General features: G+C 35.9%; 1 protein-coding gene across 1 annotated transcript in view; it reads right to left on the bottom strand.

Annotated features, from left to right (window-relative positions):
* Positions 1-21,003, bottom strand: part of Rngtt (RNA guanylyltransferase and 5'-phosphatase) — a 242,356-nt gene extending 221,353 nt beyond the window's left edge. The window contains exons 1-4 of the mRNA XM_076858433.2: positions 20,746-21,003; positions 10,380-10,489; positions 4,563-4,666; positions 4,374-4,462 (exon numbers count right to left, since the gene is read on the bottom strand). Coding sequence (XP_076714548.1) covers positions 4,374-4,462; positions 4,563-4,666; positions 10,380-10,489; positions 20,746-20,809 — 367 coding nt within the window. The 5' untranslated portion in view covers positions 20,810-21,003. The remainder of the gene's footprint in view (positions 1-4,373; positions 4,463-4,562; positions 4,667-10,379; positions 10,490-20,745) is intronic.
* Between the last annotated feature and the right edge of the window lie 720 nt (positions 21,004-21,723).

The raw sequence follows: 21,723 nt of genomic DNA, 5'->3' as shown, positions 1-21,723 counted from the left end.
AATATTTTGAGTAGAAAATGTAAGAAAAAGTAATTCTTAATAATATAAGAATTACTAAGTAATAAATTGTGTGAAAGTGTACAATTTTTTAAAATACCATTCATTTCTCATTTAATAACTCTTTACTATGCAAATACAGTTTTAGTTCTAATGTTCAGTTCTCTATCAAAATACAGAGGACTAGAGTTTTAAAAGTAAGAAGTATGAAATTATAAAACCAATAAATCTCTATAGAAAAAAATGTGTGCACATAATATAAAAAAATTCCATGAACTAAGTATACTACAAACTTAAATACATCTTTTTAAAATATTTTTTAGTTGTAGATGAACATAATACCTTTTATTTTTATATGGTGCTGAGGATCAAACCCAGGGCCTTCCACATGTGAGGTAAGCACTCTACCACTGAACTACAACCTGAGCCCTTAAATAGATCTTTGATGTTAAAAAAAAATTTCAGTTTTCATTTCATTATGAGAATGGGTCCATCTAGTGGCAAATAAGACATAGTTTAAAACTAAAGACTAGCTCATGGGGCTGGGGATGTGGCTCAAGCGGTAGCGCGCTCGCCTGGCATGTGTGCGGCCCGGGTTCGATCCTCAGCACCACATACAAAGATGTTGTGCCTGCCGAAAAACTAAAAAATAAATATTAAAAAATTCAAAAAAAAGACTAGCTCACTATTAACAACTTCAAGGAAACTTCTTAATCAAATTTGACTTTTTCTTCTAGGTAAGCTAATCAAATGAAATAAATTTATATGCCACTTAAAATCAAATTAAGGAAAGAAAAATTCCTCAACCAAAAACTATAACAATGAGGTACAGCTATATAAATGTATATGTTGGATACAGAAATATCAATTAGGGAGATGTGACTAGTAAAGAACTGGTGGTGATATCTTCTTAAATAAAGTCTGGTCTCAATATATACAACCTTCATTCTATCTCAATAGGCTGAAAAATTTTTAAGATAAAAAATACTACTTTTCCACTAAAAGCAACCAAGTTCCTTGGAGAAATAATTTACTCCAGGTCTAGAAAACATCTTTTACCAAAAAAATTAAAGAAGCCATAAAAGATTAAAAAGGTGATATCAAAAAGATACCACAAACATGAAGGGGCACCCAGTGGCAGCAATCTGGATCTCCAAATAAATATTCACTGCAACTGATTTAAATACATCAATCATACAAAATTCATGAATTTAATTTTGGATACTCCAAAATTAAAATTAATTGGTCACTACTAGAGACTGTTGTATTATCAATCCATTAATTTAAAAATTGAGAAATAAAGAATCAAATATTTAACTTGCTTTTTCAGTACAAACTGCATTTCAGAATAACCAAGTTGTTGAAAAGAAATGTTTTCATCAAAGAATTTCAGCTAAAAGATTAACATTAAACAGGGACGAGAGGTGGGAGGGAAAGGGAGACAGAAGGGAAATTGCATGGAAATGGAAGGAGACCCTAATTGTTATACAAAGTTACATATAAGAGGTTGTGAGGGGAAAGGGAAAAAAAAAAAAAAAAACAAGGGAGAGAACTGAATTACAGCAGATGGGGTGGAGAAAGAAGATGGGAGGGGAGGGAAGGGGGGATAGTAGAGGATAGGAAAGGTAGCAGAATACAACAGTCACTAATATGGCATTATGTAAAAATGTGGATGTGTAACCGATGTGATTCTGCAATCTGTATTTGGGGTAAAAATGGGAGTTCATAACCCACTTGAATCAAATGTATGAAATATGATATGTCAAGAGCTTTGTAATGTTTTGAACAACCAATAAAAAAAAAGAATTCCAGCTATACATAAAAATAATTTAAAATATCATTTTTTAGATAACCAAGGAAATCTAAAATTAACTAGGTTTCAGATGGCATTAAAAAATGTATGTCTATCCTATCTGGTATAATAATTGCAAGGTGATTACATAAAACCTGAAAGTCCTTAACAAAGACTCATACTGAAACATTTTTAGTGAAATGACATGGTATCTATGATTTCCTTTAAAATATTCAAAAAATGAATAAGGAAATGGAAGGAAAGATTTAAAAAATCAGTCAAATGATAATTTCTAAAGCTGAATAATGGCTACTTGGGTTTCATTTTACCATCTTCACTAGTTTTACGTGTTTGAAAATTTAAACTAAAAAATTAGGTGTACTGCCCCAGGGGAACTAACAACTAGAAACACCTGACCATAAGGTTTTCAGATTTGGGACTGCAAAGTTAAAGTTCTTCCTAAAAATCAGAAAATGTTTCAGGCTTTTATATGTTTCAAAAACTTTAAATTTCCACTAAGACTATAAAATCAGCCAACACCCACCCCATCTATTATCAACTGATAATTTAATTAACTCTCAACTCTGATGGAAGAATTACGATTACACCAGCCAGTTTAGAGATGGTTATTTTTAAACCCAGGACAGCTTTGAAAATAAATGTATGTGAATTTTGCCACATCACCAATGTCTACTATTGGTTACAAGTATGCTTCCACATTATTAAAGCAGGCCAATACTTTCAGATCCTAAGAGTCTTTAAACTTAACTCTTTAATTAATCTCTTGTTTAAAAGAATGTTATCGCAACCAACTCTATGGTCAGTTTCTGTTATCGTCTTCAGACTATTCAGTAAATAATTAACAATACACCCTGCACCCCCCAACTCAGCAGTATCAAAGCAAATCTACTTCAAACCACTATCAACAGAATCACTGTCAGTAATATAAAACAAATAATATATAATAGTACATGCTATAGCAGGTTTTATGATTTTTATAACCTGTAAAATACTAAACTTGAAAATTTTTCCTATCAGTCCTTCTGAGAATACAACTGCACAATTTATGACAAGGGAGGACTTATTTTCCTAAACCAGGATTATAAATCACTGTAAAATCATGACATCTGATTCCAGATGTTAATTCTTATTGCCAGGCATGAGGGCACACACCTATACTCTCAGCAATCCAGGAAGCTGAGGCAGGAGGATCACAACTTCTAGATCAGCGCCAGCAACTTGGTAAGGCCCTAAGACACCTGGCCAGACCCTGTCTCAAAAAAGCATCCCTGAGTTCAATCCCCAGCACTTACCAAAAAAAAAACTGTCCCCCTTTAAATTCATTACTACTGGTTTAGGAAAACAAATCCCACCCCTGGTTATAAATTGCGAAGTTTTTGTGTCACATGTGTCCTAAACTTTCTTACTAACAGTTTTTCAGTTATTCTGTGAATGAGGAAAAATATAAGCTACTTAAAATCAAATAAAGAAATCAAAACAGGGGCTGGGAATGTGGTTTAGTGGCACAGTGCTTGCCTCGCACATATGAGGCACTGGGGTCAATCCTCAGCACCACATAGGAATAAATAAATAAAATAAAGGCATTGTGTCCATCTACAATTAAAATTTAAAAAAAATAAAATAAACAATAAAATTTGACAATAGTATTGTCAAAAATACTTGACAATAAAAATATTTTCAAATATATCCAAAGAAAAATTAGAAAGTAAATAACTCAAAGAATTTTCAAACAGTACATGTAAGAAGTTAATTTATGTCATCTAGCTATCAGGAAAAAAAAGAATGATTCAAAAAATTGCTAAAACAAATGATTAGTAATGTAGAAAAATTTAAATTAGATTCTTAATTTAAACCATATGATAATATAAACACCAGAAAAAGCAAAAAAAAAAAAATTAAAGTTAAAACAAAACTTTGAAAATTCAGAAAGATGACTCCTAACAACATTTTTATAATATTGAAAATAACTCAAATATCATTTTAATTAACTGTTAAGTAAATTTTAGAAATTATGTACTATCTTCTAATTTATTATCTAGATCTCCCACACTAGAATTCAAGCTCCACAAAAACAGAAATTTTTTTTCCATTTTCTTCATTGATGTGTTCCAAGAGCCTATGGCTGGCATGGAACAACACTCAAGTCAATCTCTGCCCAAGAAACTGTCCATCCACAGGGGAATGAATATAATGTAGTACGTTCGTATGTTTGAATACTACTACAGATAAATTACATCACTCTTAGAAATGTAATACTGAATGAAAAAGCAATCTTCAGAGAAATACAAACAGTACAAAATGTAAACCAAAAAAAAAAAATGTAGTGTTTAAGATAGAGGTTTTCTAACATTATACCTGAATGGGAACAATTAGGGCTTTATCTTAGAAATCACAAAAATTGTGAAAATGTATTTATTATAAAACTCAGTCTCTTACTTTAATAAACACTACTTGGTGATTATTTAAAAGAGAAAAACAACTTCCATATCAACCAACTTGCAAAGAAAGAACAGAAATGCAAATACAAAATAAAATATTAAATGGTGGTAAAGCCAAATGTTACCTATAAGTTCAGGTGGATTTCTTTCATTAAACCGCTCACACAAACGAATGAAAGTCTCAGTATTCTCAGTCGTAGGGCATTCACCATGTCTAATAATACAGGGGGAAAACATTTTTTTTTTTAAGAAAAAAACAATTTACAAATTTCAATGAAAAGTTTCAATTTAAAGACTCTTAAAACATAACTTACCCTTTACACTGAAGTTTTATATATTTGATTCCTTCTTTTTCTATGTCATTTCTATCATAGAATCTTGAAGTATTTGTCAGGTCCACCAACAAGCCCATTTTAACCTTAAAAAACAAAAAAGCAGATTTACTAGTAACTGAACTTGTTCCAAAACAAGTTAGCTAGCCAGGCCCTAAGCAATTTAGCAAGGCCCTAAGCAACCTGTCTCGGAAAAAAAAAAAAAAAAAAGCAACCTTGTACTAAAATAAAAAATAAAAAAGGGCTGGGGATTACTCTGTGGTTAAGCATTCCCAGGTTCAATCCCCAGTACCAAAAATAAATAAATAAATAAATAAACAAGTTGATTAAATGGCAGTACTACAGTTCATCCATCCATAATGAGGGAGACTTTTTGTTCACTCTGCCACTGAACAATTTACACTGACAGTACTACTTGGCTAAGTGTTTTTCAAGACAGAACTCAGCAGGCACTCAATGAGATAAATTAACCCCTAAACTAATGAAGGAAGAGGAACATAAGCTAAACAGACTCCACTCTGAACACCACAATAGCTTACCCAAAAAAGAAAACACTGGTGCCAGGTGTGGTGGCACACACCTGTAATCCCAGCAGCTTGGGAGGCTGAGACAGAAGGATTGTGAGTTCAAAGCCAAACTCAGCAAAAAGTGAGGTGCTAAGCAACTTAGTGAGACCTTGTCTCTAAACAGAATACAAAATAGGGCTGGGATGTGGCTCAGTGGTCGAGTACACCCGAGTTCAATCCCTGGTACAAAAAGAAAACAAAAGACTGGCATAGCTTTCTTCATCTATCTGTGCACCTCTGATTTATTAGACAAGAGACTGGAGCAGGAAAAGCTTTCGTCTGAAATATGCCACAGATCTAGCTCCAGGCACACGTCACCCCAGCATTCCAAGAAACCACCACTAATCATTCTGTTCCTATCTATTGAATATACCATACTATATCCCATACATAAAATATTAGACAAGTCATTAATACCATATTTATGGCTTGTACATTGCCCTATTAATAACCTTTCTATCTATTTTCTGAAAATACACTATGAATCCTAAAGTTATACTCTTCAAAAAGATGCAAGGTTAAATAAAAAGAGACTTTCAGGCAAGTATAAGAAAACAATTTCCCTCCTCCCTTCCTGGATATCATTAAAAAAAAAAAAAAAAGTAATGGTTTAAAAAAAGAACAAAAAATAAATAAATAAAACCCAAGCCTCATTTTCAGTGAATATAAAAGGCACATAAAATCTACACATTCAAGACAATGTCTAAGATCTGCCAAAAAAACTTAAGAGCACTGCAGAAGCTTTATGAGAAGGAGGAAAAAATAAGCAGACCCAGGAGAGGCAGAGTTTAGGAAATACCAACAAAAATACATTTCCTGGGCTGGGGTTGTAGCTCAGTGGTAGAGTACTTCCCTAGCACGCGTGAGGCACTGGGTTCAATCCCCAACACCACATAAAAATAAACAAAAAAATAAATATATTGTGCCCATCTACAACTAAAACATATATTTTTTAAAAAATACATTTCCTATAAAAGCTCACCCAAAATGATAGAACTGTCTCTCATTTACACAAAAGCCAAGGAATATGGAGAAGACCAGGAAGACTATAGTGAAGCAGAAGGAGAGAAGGGAGAAAAGGCAATGAAGACACACAAAAATAGTAAAAAAAAGACCCAGTGCCAATAAATCTCTTAAAATGCCAGCACAAACACACTCCATCAAGGAACCATTCATGAAAATCAATCAGCAAGGGACTAATTAAATTATGGTACATACTTTAGAGGAATGATATAATACTATTTTTAAAAGGATGTTTGTTGTATATTAATATATGCAGATCTTCCAAATATATTAAGTTTAAAACTCAGGCATGGTTGCATACAACTTTAGTCACAGCTACTAAAAAAGTTGAGGACAAGGGTCACTTGAGCTCACAATTCAAGACCAACTTAGGCAACACAGCAAGTCCCTATAACAAAAACAAAAAAAGCAAGATTCAGAACAACACATATGGTATGCTACTTTGAGTCTAAAGGGGAAAAAATAATAATCTCTATTCCTGTTGCTTAAATATGCATAAGGAAAGAATACATTAAAAACTTAGGACCTATGGAAATTGTAGTGAGAGACTAGACGAGAGCAAAAGAGGGGAGATTTCACAATCTCAACTTTTTAAACTTGGATTTTGAAACAAGTGAACGTATTATCTGTTTAAAAATCAGAGTAGAATCACATCTTAGGCAGTTAAATTCTAAAACAACTGTATATAGTAATAAAGTATATATAGTTAAAATTCCCTTGTAAATCCCTTAAGTAACCAATAACAGTACACACAGCCTCATTTGTGCATCTCATTGGAGATTTAATCTCACCTCTCAACAAATTTGTTACAGCAAATTTTTATTTCTGGGTTGGAACAAAATTCATAAATTCTTCTGCTGAGCACTATCTGAAATAGCTGACTTGTGTTTAAGGACCATGTGGTATGAAAATTTCGTAACTATAATCACAACCAGCCTAGCAAGACAATCTAAGAAATGCATGCCTGAATTGAGCCCAAATAAAAGAACAGTTAATTCACATCTTTTCCACTAAATTCTGTTAGACATACACTCTAGGAAAATAAAAAAAATGACAAGAGAAATAATCTTCACTTATTAAATTATCTTTTCTCTTTGTTTATTCTGCTTTTATTGAGAAACAATTATTGGACTTGCCTAAAAAAAGACTAGTCTACATAATGATTAGACTCCTTTGTTACAAGAGAAAAAAAATGGCAAAATCATTTAAATTCCACACATAACAAAATAGACAAAAATGCACACTTCTAAAATGCATACTCTCAGCTTTAATAATGAACTATATTTGTTGTTGTTGTTGTTGAGTTTTTTGTTTTGTTTTGTTTGTTATGTTGCCCAGGCTGGCTTTGAACTCCTAGGCTTAAGTGATCCTCCTGCCTCAGACTCCACCATAGGGAAACTACAGGTATGTACCACCATAGCCATAGTTAACTCTACTGCTTTCTTCAGAGACTATATATTGCTAGACTCAAAGATTTACATACCATAATACAGCTTCTCAGTAAGCTAGATTTAGAACTCAAGTTGTCAGTTACCAGGTTCAAAGTAAAAACAAATGTGGTAATCAGGCAGGAAAATTTGAACTGTTTAACTACACAGGAATATTTTAGCCAACGAAACAAACTGTTAACATACCTTAACTCCCACAAAACCTCTGTATATGTATATGCATCAATAGGTGTGTGATAAGTTTGTGCAAATAATGGTTTATGTGAATATGTCTGAATGGTTTATGTGTATATATGCACATATTACATACACATATTTTCATAATAGATAATACCAATTCATAAGGAAATGTCTACCTCAGAGAGCTGTTACAAGATTTAAATGAAGTTCTTACTCTATGTGAATTACTGTTCTACAGTAATTTACATGTATCAATTTTTTTAAAAGATGCAGAAACTGAAGTATGAAGAGATCATGTAACTTGCTTACAAAGCTTTTAAACAGCAAACCCAGGTTACCTGCTTGTAAGCCCAAGGCCCTAGCACACTACCTAGAAAATATTAAAATATTAACACTACATAAAATGTTAGGTAAGATTTATAATGATTACTAATAATGAAAATTAAAATGAAACTATATAAGTAAGCAAAAATAAAAGATATAAACAAATGAGTCAAATTTACCCTGAGGAAAGGGATGAATAACAGGTTTTCAAAAATCTAAGTGGTTACTTTTCTATCCCATATGGGCATTGCACATACTAGACATTAATATTCATTCAGTGTACTAATATAGCATACAGCAATAAGATTACCAGGAGTACAAAATATAATAGTAACAAAGAATGATGCTAAGGGTTGAATCATGTCCTGTAAAAAGATGTGGTCGAAGTCATAATCCCAGTACATGAGAATGACCCACTTGGAAATGGGGTAACTGGGTGTTGGCAGTTACCAACTAGCAGTTACCAAGTTAAGATGATATCATAGGGTAGGCTCTAATCAAATACCTTATTGTAAAAAAAGGGGGGGAAATCTGGACTAGGGCTGTAGCTCAGTGGTAGACAGTTGCCTAGCACATGTGAGGCACTGGGTTCTAGCCTCAGCACCACATAAAAATAAATAAATAAAATAAGGGCATTATGTTCATCTACAACTAAAAACATATCTATGGAAAATATACATATGTGGGAAATTGGAACCCAGAGACATACAGGTGAACTTATATGATCACAGAGACAGACATTAAAATGATAGAGGTACAAGCCAAGGAATACCAAGGACTGCAGATAACTGCCAGAAGCTAGAAGAGGCATGGAAAAAATTCTCCCTCCAACCCTCCAGAAGGAATCAACCTTGCTAACACCTCAATTTCAAACTTCTAGCTTCCAGAATTATGATAAACTAAATACTTTTTGCTTTAAGCTGCCTAGTTTGTGGTAATTTGTCATGGCAGCCCTGAGAAACTAATGCAACTGGTATTATGACAGAATAATGTGAAGAAACAAAAAGTTTCATTTACTCTAAAAAAACAAAAGCTATGCTGGGTGAGATGGCACATGCCTGTAATCCCAATGGCTCAGGAGGCTGAGACAGGAGGATCTTGAGTTCAAAGCCAGCCTCAGCAACAAGTTACTAATAAGCAACTCAATGTGACCCTGTCTCTAAATAAAATACAAAATGGGGTTGGGGAGGTGGCTCAGTGGTTGAGTGCCCCTGAGTTCAATCCCCAGTACCCTAAAAAAAAAAAAGCTACCTGATGTACACATTAAATGGTACAGTCACTCTGGAAAACACTTTAGTACTGTTTTATAAAACTAAACATGCGGGGCTGGGGTTGTGGCTCAGCGGTAGAGCGCTCGCCTAGCACATTCGAGGCCCTGGGTTAGATCATCAGCACCACATAAAAATAAATCATGGTGTCTGACTACAAATAAAAATTAAAAAAAAAAAAAGAAAGAAAGAAAAAAATCTAAACATGCATTTATCCTATGACCCAGCAATCATACTTTTAGGCATTTATCCCAGAAAAATGAATACTTAGGTTCACACAAAAAGCTCAACAGCAGCTTTATTCACAATCCCAACTGGGAACAACCCAAATGTTCTTTAGGAGGACAACAGTTAAACTGTGGTATATCCATACAATTTAATACTACTCAACAATGAAAAGGAACAAACTTTTTGTTAATACGTGCAACAACTTGGACAGAACTTAAGAGGATTATTCCTAGTGAAAAAAGGCTACATACCTACCTTTATACAATATTTATGGAATATTACCAAAGTGACAAAACTACAGAGATGGAGAATGGATTAGCAGCTGCCAAAATACCTGGATAGGGGTAGGATGAGGATGTGACTATAAAAGGATACTTTTCTCTTTTATAAAAAGGTAACATGAAGGAGTTCCTCTGTGGAGATGGAATAGTTCTGTAACCATCACCAAGAATTTACATAGAGAATCAAATTTTATAGAATAATACACATGTACACATACAAACATATGAATGTATATAAAAACTAAATGAAATCTGGAAATAATACGGTACCAATGTCAATTTCCTGTTTTTGATATTATACTACCATTATATGTCACCATTAGGAGAAACTGGAAGAGGAGTCACAGAACTTCTATACATAATTTTTGCAACTTCCTCTACTGATCATCTCAAAATAAAACGTTTGCTTTTAAAAAGCCACCTAAAGAACAAGAGGGATAAAACATATTAATTCAGTAGCAAAATAAGTTTTGCTTCTTACCTTAAGGCTCTTTAGATAATTTGAGAGCATACTGGGATGGAATCGATTTTCTTCAGCAACTTGACTATCATATCTTGGTCCCAGCATTGTCTTCAGAGGTAAAAATCTTCCTAAACAACATTAAGATGGGTAAAAACTTTCATTAATGATAATGTTTCAGACTAAACCCCTATAATTAGGAATTCTCAAATCATCTATCTTCTTAAACCATGGTAAATGGAAAAGTAATCTGTAAATCCAATTATTCATGAATACTCTCAATCTAATGATACTTTTAAAAAAGTGCTGCCTTGAATTTTTGAGGAAAAAATTAATTCTAGAAATTGAGAGTTATGTAAGAGCAAAAGAAAAATCACCAGTGAATCGAATTTCCATACTCTTCCGTGCTAAACCACCATCATTACAAAGACAGGATGTTGCTTAAGTGGTAGAGTTCTTGCCTAGCATGCATGAAGTCCTGGGTTTGATCTCTAGCACTGCAGTAGGGAGGAGGGGAAACCCACTCTTAATAGACATGCGACTAGAAAATTTGAGGATGAAGTAAATTAAATCAATTTTTTAAATTCCCTGACCACATGACTCTTAATATGAGGCTGAAAGTTTCTTTATCTTATGGACTTTATCCTATATCTCAGGATAAAGATCATACTAGGATATGCTATTGTGGTGAGAGGTTGGTAACAAATATTGCTCTCCAAAGAACTATAAGTGAGTATAACCTCAGCAAAAAGATTGACCTTTATTTTCTTCATTATCATAGTACAAGCATAGAAGTCACCTTGTATAATCCTGTGTGTGTGTGTGTGTGTGTGTGTGTGTATCCTATTTAAATGACATATTTTCAAACAAAAATTCAATAAAAAGAATACCCAGAGGCGGGGTTTGTGGCTCAGTGGTAGAGCACTTGCCTAGCATGTGTGAGGCACTGGGTTCGATTCTCAACACCACATAAAAAAATAAGTAAAATAAAGGCATTGTGTCCATCTATAACTAATAAAAATATTTTTAAAAAAATAAAATAAAATAAAAAGAATACCCAAAAATAATATCTAAGTGAGGGGCTGAGGTTGTGGCTCAATGGTAGAGCACTCGTCTAGCATGTGCACTGGGATCGATTCTCGGCACCACATATAAATAAATTACATAAATCAAGGTCCATCAAGAAAAAATAATAATATCTAAGTGAAATCTTAACATCTATCCAGAAGCTTTATTTTTTTTTAAAGAAAGAGTGAGAAAGAGGGAGAGAGAGAGAATTTTAATATTTATTTTTTAGTATTTGGCGGACACAACATCTTTGTCTGCATGTGGTGATGAGGATCGAACCCGGGCCGCACGCATGCCAGGCGAGCGCGCTACCGCTTGAGCCACATCCCCAGCCCCATATCCAGAAGCTTTAAACCTAAATTTCATGAAAAGATTTTTTTTTTTAATTTTCTTTTCTACAAAACCATTTAAAAACCTCTACATTGCTATATCCAATGGTCAAGTCTCAGTTCTCTACTTAAGCTCTAAGCAATATAAAACAACTGATCAGTTTTTGATTAAAGAGTTCTTGAATCACTTTCTTCAGATTCCAGGGGAATATGTCTTCCTCATTTTCCTTCTACCTCTATGGCCCTGCCTTCTCAGCCTCTTCTATTGGCTCCTCCTTATCTTCTTGACATCTCCCTCTGGTTTCTTTTTTTGTTTGTTGTGGTACTGGGGGTACTCTTCCACTGAGCAACATCCCTTTTTATTTTTTTATTCTGAGACAAGGATCTCATTAAATTGCTGAAGGCCTTGCTAAATTGCTGAAGTTAGCCTGGAACTTGTGATCCTCCTACCTCAGACTCCCAAATTGCTGGGATTACAAGCTCATGTCACTCTGTCCAATATCCACCCCTAACCCCTCTATGTTTTCTGTCTCAGGTTTAGTCCTTGACCTTTCTATTCTTTGGTGTCTAACCCAGTCTCATGAGGTTTTTGAGTTGTTTTGTTTGTTTGCTTGTATGTTTGTTGTTTGTTTTGGCAGCCCTGAGGATTGAACCCAGGGCCTCTTGCATGATAGGCAAATACTCTAAACTGAGCTATATTCCCTCAGCCTTAGTCTCATGGCTTTAAAAGCCATCGATGTGCTGATGAATTACAAATTTATATCTCCACTCAAAACCTCTCCCTTGACTCTAGACTCAGATATCAAACTGCCCATCTGATTTAGTCAGTTTAGCAAACATCTCAGATTTGATATCCAAATATAATTTCTCAATACTCAAATTCTAAAACCTATTCTTTCTCATGGTCTTCCCCATGTCAGCAATAGTACAATCATTGTTTTAATAACAAGACAAAACTTTGTGCGTTATCCTCTACTCCTGTGCTCTCATACCCCCATCCATCCATCAGCAAATCTGTAAGATCAACTTCAAGAATGTGACCATTTCTCATCAACTCCACTGTCAATTATACATTGTTTGGTTTTTTGTTTTGCTTTAGTTTTTTGGTTTTGTTTTGTTTTGGCGGGGCGGGGGGTGGGCGGGGGGGAGGTCCCAGGGATTGAGTTTGGGCATTCAACCACTGAGCCACATGCCCATCCCTATTTTGTATTTTATTTATAGACAGTGTCTCATTGAGTTGCTTAGCACCTTGCCATTGCTGAATCTGGCTTTGAACTTGCAATTGTCCTGCCTCAGCCTCCCAAGCTGCTGGGATTACAGGCATTAACAGTCAATAAGTACCCTCTATGTAACAGGATTTGTTCCAGGTGTGTAAAATACATTAGTGAAAAGAAAAACAGAAAATTGCCTGCCCTCATATCATTTAAATTTCATTAGGAATAGATACGCCATTAATGATAGACTAATAAATAATATGTAAAAAAATTCATCCACTTACATCTTATTTCCTTTTCACTATTGCTTCACAGGTTTAATGCTACTTCCACCAGCTCCTTTAGACTTCACTTTCCTTCTTATCCCATGTATGAGTCCATACCTGATATTTTCAGTTCCCTGTAAATACCCTTAACTCCTTGCTCTGCCCCCATGACTCAGTCAATGAACCCAATCACTGACTTCTGTGTGCCTACACCTCACAGCTGAGACTTTCTAGAGAAATCTCAGCACAAATGATGAGTGATACTATAAATCATCATAACCAATCCAAAATGCAATCCCACCACATACTAACTACAAGGTTAAATAACTGTATCATACCTTTTTCTCCTTAATAATATAGCAAGCTTCCCCACCTTTTTTTTTTTCAATAGTTTTACTGGTACAATATATTTATATATAATACTAGAATTTGTTGTTAAAAATTTGTACACACACATAACAACATAATTTGGTCAATATATGAGAGAAAACACGCGAACCTTGACTTTCTGAGTTTGGCTAACTTCAGTTAACATAACGCTCTCAAGTTAGATCCATTTTCCTGAAAATGATATAGTTTCATTCTTCTTTATGGCTGAATAAAACTCCATTTTGTGTATATATAACACATTTTCTTTATCCACTGATGGACATCTAGGCTGGTTCTATAATTTAGTTATTGTGATTGTGATGGTATAAATATGGGTATGCATATGTCATTACAGTATGACAACTTTAATTTTTAGCATAAATAACAGTGGTACAGCTAGGTCACATGGTGGTTCTATTTCTAGTCTTTTGAGGAACATCCTGCTAGGTTAAACACTAATCTGTGTCTAGGAAAGCTTGCAGTAAAATAAGGATTCTAAGAATGGGGTAAGGAGGGAAATGAAGAGGGGCCACTTCCCTTATCACCAATGGGTAAGAGAGGATCTGAAGAGAGAGATCCTGGTTATAAAATAAAGGTGTGGCCACAACATCTAAAGAAATCCAACTATGTAATGGGAATGCAACCTATCCTATATATTCCCCCTACTTGCAGGCAATGGTACAGCGTGACCCTCCACAACCAAGGAAAAAGTAATAAAATGTTCAAAACCTCTCCATTGCTGGGCATGGAAGCCCATGCTTGTAATCCCAGTAGCTAGGAAGGCTGAGGCAAAAGGATTGCCAAGTTCCAGGCCTGCTTCAATAACTTAGAGAGGCCCTAAGGAATTTAGTGAGACCCTGTCTCAAAACAACAAAAAGGGCTAGGGATGTGGCTCAGTGGTTAAGTGCCCCTGAGTCCAATTCTGATACCCAAAAACAAAATAAAACAAAACCTCTCTGTTCAGTCCTCTAAGTTCTTTTGGGGGGATTGGAAAACATGCTGGGGAATTTGTAGTCCTAGGATTGAAGACCTCCAAACTGATTTCCATAGTGGCTCTACTAATTTACAATCCCACCAAGAATGTAAAAGTGTACTTTTTTCCCACCACATCCTCTCCAGCATTTATTATCATTTGTATTCTTGATGACTTTTCCATTCTAACTAGAGATGAAATCTCTGTGCACTTTTGACTTGCATTTCCCTAACTACTAATAATGTTCAACATTTTTCATATTTGTTGGCCATATTTTAGGGAGATTTTGTTGTTGTTGTTGTTTTGTTTCTGTTTGTGCCAGTGAGTGAACCCAGTGGCACTTAACCACTGAAACAGAGTCTCTTTTTTTTTTTTTTAATTTTGAGACAGGGTCTCATTAAGTTGCTGAAGCAGGCTTAGAACTTCGATTCTTGTGCCTCAGCCTCTTAAACTGGTGAGATTACAGGCATGCCCCACCACACCTGGCATATTTTCTCTTTTAAGTGTCTGTCTAGTGATTCACTCATTTATTGAGTTATTTGGGTTTTGGGTAAGTTTTTAGAATTGCATTATATAGTTTGTATATTAATCCTCTGTCAGAAGCGTACCTAGCAAAGATTTCCTCCCATTCTATAGATTCTCCCTTCACATTTTCAATTGTTTCCTTTGCTGTGCAGAATTTTTTAATGATGCCATCCCATTTGTGAATCATTGGTATTTTTTCCTGAGCTTTAGGGGTCTTACTGAGGAAATTGTTGCTTGCATCTATAATATGCTAGAGTGTTTACCCTTCATTTTCCTCTAGCAGTTGCCAAGTTTCTGGTCTAATTCATAAGTCTTTGACCCATTTTGAGTTGACTTTTGTGCATGGTGAAAGATATTGATCCAGTTTCATTCTTCTATATGTAGCTAATCAGATTTCCCAACACCATTTATCTTTTCTCCAAAATGTTTTTTTGATGCCTTTGTCAAGCATCACACCTACCCTCACTGCCATCTATTTTGTTTCACTGGTCTATGTGTATGTTTTTATGCTAGTACCATGTAGTTTCTGCTACTAAAGCTCTGCAGTATAATTTGAAGTCAGGTATTTTGATGCCTCCAGTATCACTTTTATAGCTTAGAATTGCTCCATCTATTCTGGATCTTTTATTAGTCCATATGAATTTTAGGATTGCTTTTTTGCTAATTTCATGAAGAACATCATTGGTAGTTTGACAGGGATTGCATTAAATCTATGTATTGCTTTTGGCAGTATGGCCATTTTAACAACATTAATTCTGCCTATCCATGAACATGGTAGATCTTTCCATCTTCTAATTTTTTCTTTAATTTCTTTCTTCAGTACCTCAATGCAGAGATCTTTCACCTCCTTGGTTAGATTTATTCCTAGGTTGTTGTTGTTTTTTATTTTCTTTTAGGCCATCATGAATACTTCCCTACTTCTTTTAAAGCAATAACTATATACCTCACTAAAAAGAAACAGAAGCCACAGTAAAAAAGACTTTATGTAATGTTTGTCACATGTCAATGCTGTTTAATACATTTTTACATAATTTATTTACTTCTAACAGTAAGTACAAATATTAGCCCCATTTTAGATAAGAGAAATAAGGTCAAAAAGACAATTTAAACTGTTAGGTGCCACACCATTAATAAGTGGTAGAACAATGATTCAGAGATAGAGCAAGATGTGCTGAGTAAGATCCTCTACTGATGTTCTCCAAAGCTGAACAGATTAATGCACCAAACTACCTTCACAAGAGCTAAGGAAATCAGGTGAGACACCACAATGCCTGCTTTTAGTATAACAAAACAGTGACTAAAACCAAGATTTGGAACTAAAATCCATGCACATAACTGCTATTCAACAATGGCTCTCTACTATCAGGCAGAATTTTACTTCACCTTTGCAGTTAGTCTAGAAACCTGTCTGTATATGACCCCATCCTTTTCCTCTTCCAATTAAAAACCATTCCCCTCCCTTCTGCTGTAGATTCTCTTCCATCTTACTATTCCAGGACCATTAATCAGCTCTTCCTTTCTCCCCTCACCCATCTTGGACATTTGTTGGTTCATTCCCATCATCAATTAACTAAGCCCTAAACTCTCTTTTATCATCCTCCAACTTCATTTCTAATTCTTTTCACAGTCAAATTGTTTTTTTGAAAATGAATACACAAGATTGGGGATATAGATCAGTCGGTAGAGTGCTTGCCTCACATGCACAAGGCCCTGGGTTAGATCCCCAGCACCACAAAAAAAAAAAAAGAATACACATACCCCTACCTTCTTCCTCACCTCCAATTCACATAAGTGTAATAACTTACTTTTCCATAATAATGCCTAATTTAGCTTTCGCATTCGGTCCAAGATAGCCCACAGTCTAACCAGAATCCTCTTTCCTCACTCCCTCCACTTTCCCTCCACATAGAGACATTTACATTCCTATAAAGTAGAGCCATTGGTATGCTGGGGTAAGGAACAACTGCTATTTGTACACTATCTTTTGTCCTCAATGGACTCCTTATAAGGAGAGTGCAGCAGATAACTGTAAATAAGGGATCCAGGAAACTTGCACAAGCTGAGAAACCCAAATCTCAGGTTAAAGTTTTTTTCATAATTCCATACTAAAAATACACTTAGAAAGAAAGGATTATGTACTGTTAGAGACTGCAAGAAATAAGGTGAAAATAACTGGAAAGTGGGCCTACGAGGAAAAATGTAAAGAATGACAAAGTGATCAATTTGCTTGAAGAAAATACAATGTTTATCAAGCAGAACTGTTTTCATCACAATTGAAAATGCACGTAAGAATGGTTAGAACATTAAAAAAATCATTTCATGTTTCTTAAAGATTCTCACATTGACTTGTTTATATTCTCTTTCAATATCACTTTTGTCCATTGTTTATCTTTACTGAGGATATCATATAAAATGTGAAGGAAAGCTAACAAACTGAAAGAATCAGAAAGTTTGAGCAAAAAGTAACTACAGAATATCCTCTTTGAATAATTTTAAATAATTAGATGGGACTGGGAATGTAGCTCAGTGGTAGAATATTTGCCTTGCATGTGCAAGGCTCTACTACAATCCCCAGCACTTCGAAAAATAATATATAAGTAATTAGACAAATGTATGTAAATAACTACATAATTAGTAAGTATTCTTGGCTTACTATAAAATCCTTTAATTTTTGTTTTAAAACTACCTTCTAGAAAAAGCAAGTTAGTTAAAATATGAACTTTTACTCTTCAAATGAAACTATTAAAAGAATGAAAAGGCAAACCACAGACTGGAAAAAATATTTGAAAAAGCATGTATTCAACAAAGGACTTGCATTTATAATATAAAGAATTTTAACACCCCAGTAAGACAAACTCGATTTAAAAATCAGCAAAGGGGGCTGGGGATGTGGCTCAAGCGGTAGCGAGCTTGCCTGGCATGTGTGCGGCCCGGGTTCAATCCTCAGCACCACATACAAAAACAAAGATGTTGTGTCTGCCGAAAACTAAAAAATAAATATAAAAAGTTCTCTCTCTCTCTTAAAAAAATTTTAAAAAAAATTAATAAAAATCAGCAAAGAAGAGCCGGGCATAGTGATGTACACCTCTAATCCCGGTGGCTGGGGAGGCTGAGACAGGAGAATAGCAAGTTCAAAGCCAGCCTCAGCAATTTAGCAAGGCCCTAAGCAAATTAGTGAGACCCTAACAACTTAGCAAAACGTTTTCAGACAACTTTACAAAAAATACATGAATGACCAAGAAGTAAATGAAAAGACACTCAATACTGAACTACAATATTACTACACATCTACTACAATGGCTGAAATCAAAGACTAACCATAACAAGCATTGCAGATATAGAACAAATGCCATTCTCACACACTGACAGTGGGACTATAAAAAGTTACCACTTTGCTGTCATGTATAACAAATTAGAATAAAAAATAAATTTAAAAATATTTATATTTTAAAAAATAGTCACCACTTTGAAAAAGAGGTTGGCAGTTCCTTTAAAACAAACATACACATACTTTATAATTCAATCATTCCTTACAGATTTACACAAATGAAAGCACATATCCATACAAAGAATTGTACACAAATATTCATATCAAGATTTATGTATAGTAACAAAAGCTGGCAACAACCAAAATGACTGTCAACAGATGAATGGATAAACACATTATGGTGTACTTATAACAATGGGAATACTACTTGGCAATAAAGAGGAATGAACTACCACATGCAAAAATCTAGATGAGTCTCAAAATAATTATGTGGACTAAAAGAAGCCAGACAGCCTGGCACAACAGCACACGCCTATAATCCCAGTTACTCAGGATATTGAGGCAGGAGGACCAAAAGTTGAAGAACAGGGCTGAGGTTGTAGCTCAGATGGTAGAGCATTTGCCTAAGATCTCTGAGGCACTGGATTAGATCCTCAGCACCACATAAAAACAAATAAATAAAATAAGGGTATTATGTCTGTCTATAACTAAAAAAATATTAAAAAAAAAAAAAAAAAAGTTCAAGACCAGCATGGGCAAATAGCCAAAATGTCTCAAAAAATAAAAAGGCTGGGGATGTAGCTCAGCAGTACATGCCTTGCCTAGTTTGTGTGAAGCCCTGGATTCAATCCCTAGTACTGAAGAGGGGGAAAAAATGGCAAACACACCTCCAAAACAAATACATGTGTTACTATTTATTTTAAAATTCTAGAAAATGCAAACTAATCTATAGTAACAAAAAGCAGATCAATGAGAAGAAAGAAATTACAAATGGGCAGTAGGATACTTAGAGGGATGATAAGAGAAAAATTCCAGAGGTCCTAAATTTAATTATAAGGCAGAGAAAGAAGCTGAGCATGGTGCTGCATGCCTGTAATTCCAGCAATTCAGGAGGCGGAGCTAGGAGGATGGCAAGTTCAAAGCCAGCCTCGCAACTTAGCAAGACACTAGTAACTCAGTGAGACCCTGTCTCTAAATAAAATATTTTTTTAAAAAAAGGTGGGGGGCTGGGGATGTAGCTCAGTGGTTAAGCACCCCTGAGTTCAATTCCCAGTACCAAAAAAAAAAAAAAAGAAGAAGATGGAGAAAGAGATTAAGGAAATTAATCAGTTAACCACTGCAGCCCAAAACACAATAACAAAAACTGTTCTACCTTTCTAAATGTACCGTTGAAATCTTGACCCAAACTCCAAGTTGTTGAAACTGTTAACAAAATAATTTTAAAATTGTTTACCTCAACTAATCCAAAAGCAAGGAATACTCCTTATGGACCGTCCTCCTAACCTAAAACTTAACCCTGCTTTCATTATCAAGTCGGGCTTACTACAGCCAATATAAATTCTATTTGAATAATTCATGTATTCCTTCCTCATTTTTTGTTATAAAAACGCCTCTTGGTTCCTAAGTTACACCGACATCGTTCCAGCTGCTCACTAGTATTGCTACTGAGAATTGCGGAGCCTTGTTCAGAGGCTGTAGGTTTTTTTTGTTTTGAACTAGCATCTATATGGCTTAATAAACCCTTTTATTTCAGTGAACTCTATCTCAGGAGTTCTAGTTTAGCAAGGTGATAGGACAAGGGGTGTGTATGTGTGTAGCCAAAATCTATCAAACTGTACACTCTGAAGTTTGCATGCTAAACTCTTTAAAGATAAAAAGTCCACAACAACAGTCATTAAAAAAAAAAAAAAAAAAAAACTTTCCGATTCCCAGTCTTGATGTGGACCCATTGCACTGCTAATCGCCTCTCTCCTTCTTGGCTTTCCCTTCATCTTAAGACCCACGTTCATCTCTCCTTTGCCTCCTCTCCTTTCGAGGGGAAGACTGAACCCCTAAACCTTCTCAAACATCTGACTAAGCTTTAAAGTACTGCCCTCTGTATTCCTGGGTCCTCAGTTATTGCTACAGAGGCCTCCTGTTTACCTACCCGTTCGCAATACTTAGCCTTACAGGAAGAGTGACAAGTGGCCCCCATCCACGGACCATCTCCCTCCCGTCCGCGTTGCCTCTCATCCACTAAGCTTCACCCGATCGAGCACTCCTCGGTCTTGAAATACCGCTAACGGGCTCAGAACCACTACCAAAAGCTGTGTTCTTCAGTAAGCCCACCCCTGGCTTTCGGGGAGTGGGGATTCGAACACCCGCTCCCAGGTTACCTGCCACTGGCTGGCCGCGCCGCGGACAGTTCAGCCACCGCGGTGGTATCTTGTTGTGTGCCATGTCGTGGAGCCGCTCAAAGCCGCGCCCCTTCGCCAACGCCCCCTGTGCCTCAGCCGCCGTCTCCTCGCTGTCAGGTTCGCACCGGAGGTTCAAGGCACCCGAATCCTGGCCGGAACCCGTATTCCGCCCGCTTCTACCGGGTAACGTCAGCGGCGGCACGTCACTTTCATTCAGGATGAACTCCACTGCTTAAGGCGAACCCACAATACACCGCGACTTCCGCCCCTTAAGGCTCCACCCCCTTTTTTCCGAGGTCAGAGGGGAAGTAAAGGAAGTTCGGCAGAGAGACAGCAAGGAGTTAAAGCCACGGCGAATGGGAGGGTTGGGCTTCCGTCTCCCCGCCCCGCGCCTCTGCGCTCCGCCTCTCCCTGTCAGCCTTTGCGCGTGCGCAATTGCTGTCGTAATGCAGCGCTATGGGCGGCGTTGTCCTTTTCTTATTAGAACCGAGAAAAGCTTCCCGAGGTGGAAGGAAGCCAAGGATCTTTCAGCGCGCAGACTTAGCCTCTCGTTTTGATAAAGGCATGGTTTTACCACTTGACATCCCTGCCGGATCTGGATTTGATTTAGCATTTGGGAAAGTTTTCCTTAACGTGGATCAGGGAACAAGTTTTAGAGAAATTCAGAGGCCCAGCGAGTCAGGAGGCAAGAGCAGAACGATCTCCCAAGTTTTGAGGCCAGCCTTAGCAACTTAGTGAGACCCCGCCTCAAAATAAAAAGGGCTGGGACTGTAGCTCAAAAATAGAGTCCTGCTGGTTTCAATTCCCAATATTGCAAGAAACTAAATTCTAAGCGCCAGAGATCAGAGCCCCAGAAATGAGGAATTTCTCTTTTGTGGGAATACTGCATGCAGCATATGAGATTAATTCCAAAACATTTTTAAAGTTTTATTTTCTGGGGCAAAGTTTCAAAGAATA

This window comes from Callospermophilus lateralis, chromosome 6 (assembly GCF_048772815.1).
Source record: "Callospermophilus lateralis isolate mCalLat2 chromosome 6, mCalLat2.hap1, whole genome shotgun sequence".
NCBI classification, from domain to species: Eukaryota; Metazoa; Chordata; class Mammalia; order Rodentia; family Sciuridae; genus Callospermophilus; species Callospermophilus lateralis.
Note: the sequence above shows the minus strand (reverse complement) of the source record. Positions and strands in the feature narration are given on the sequence as shown.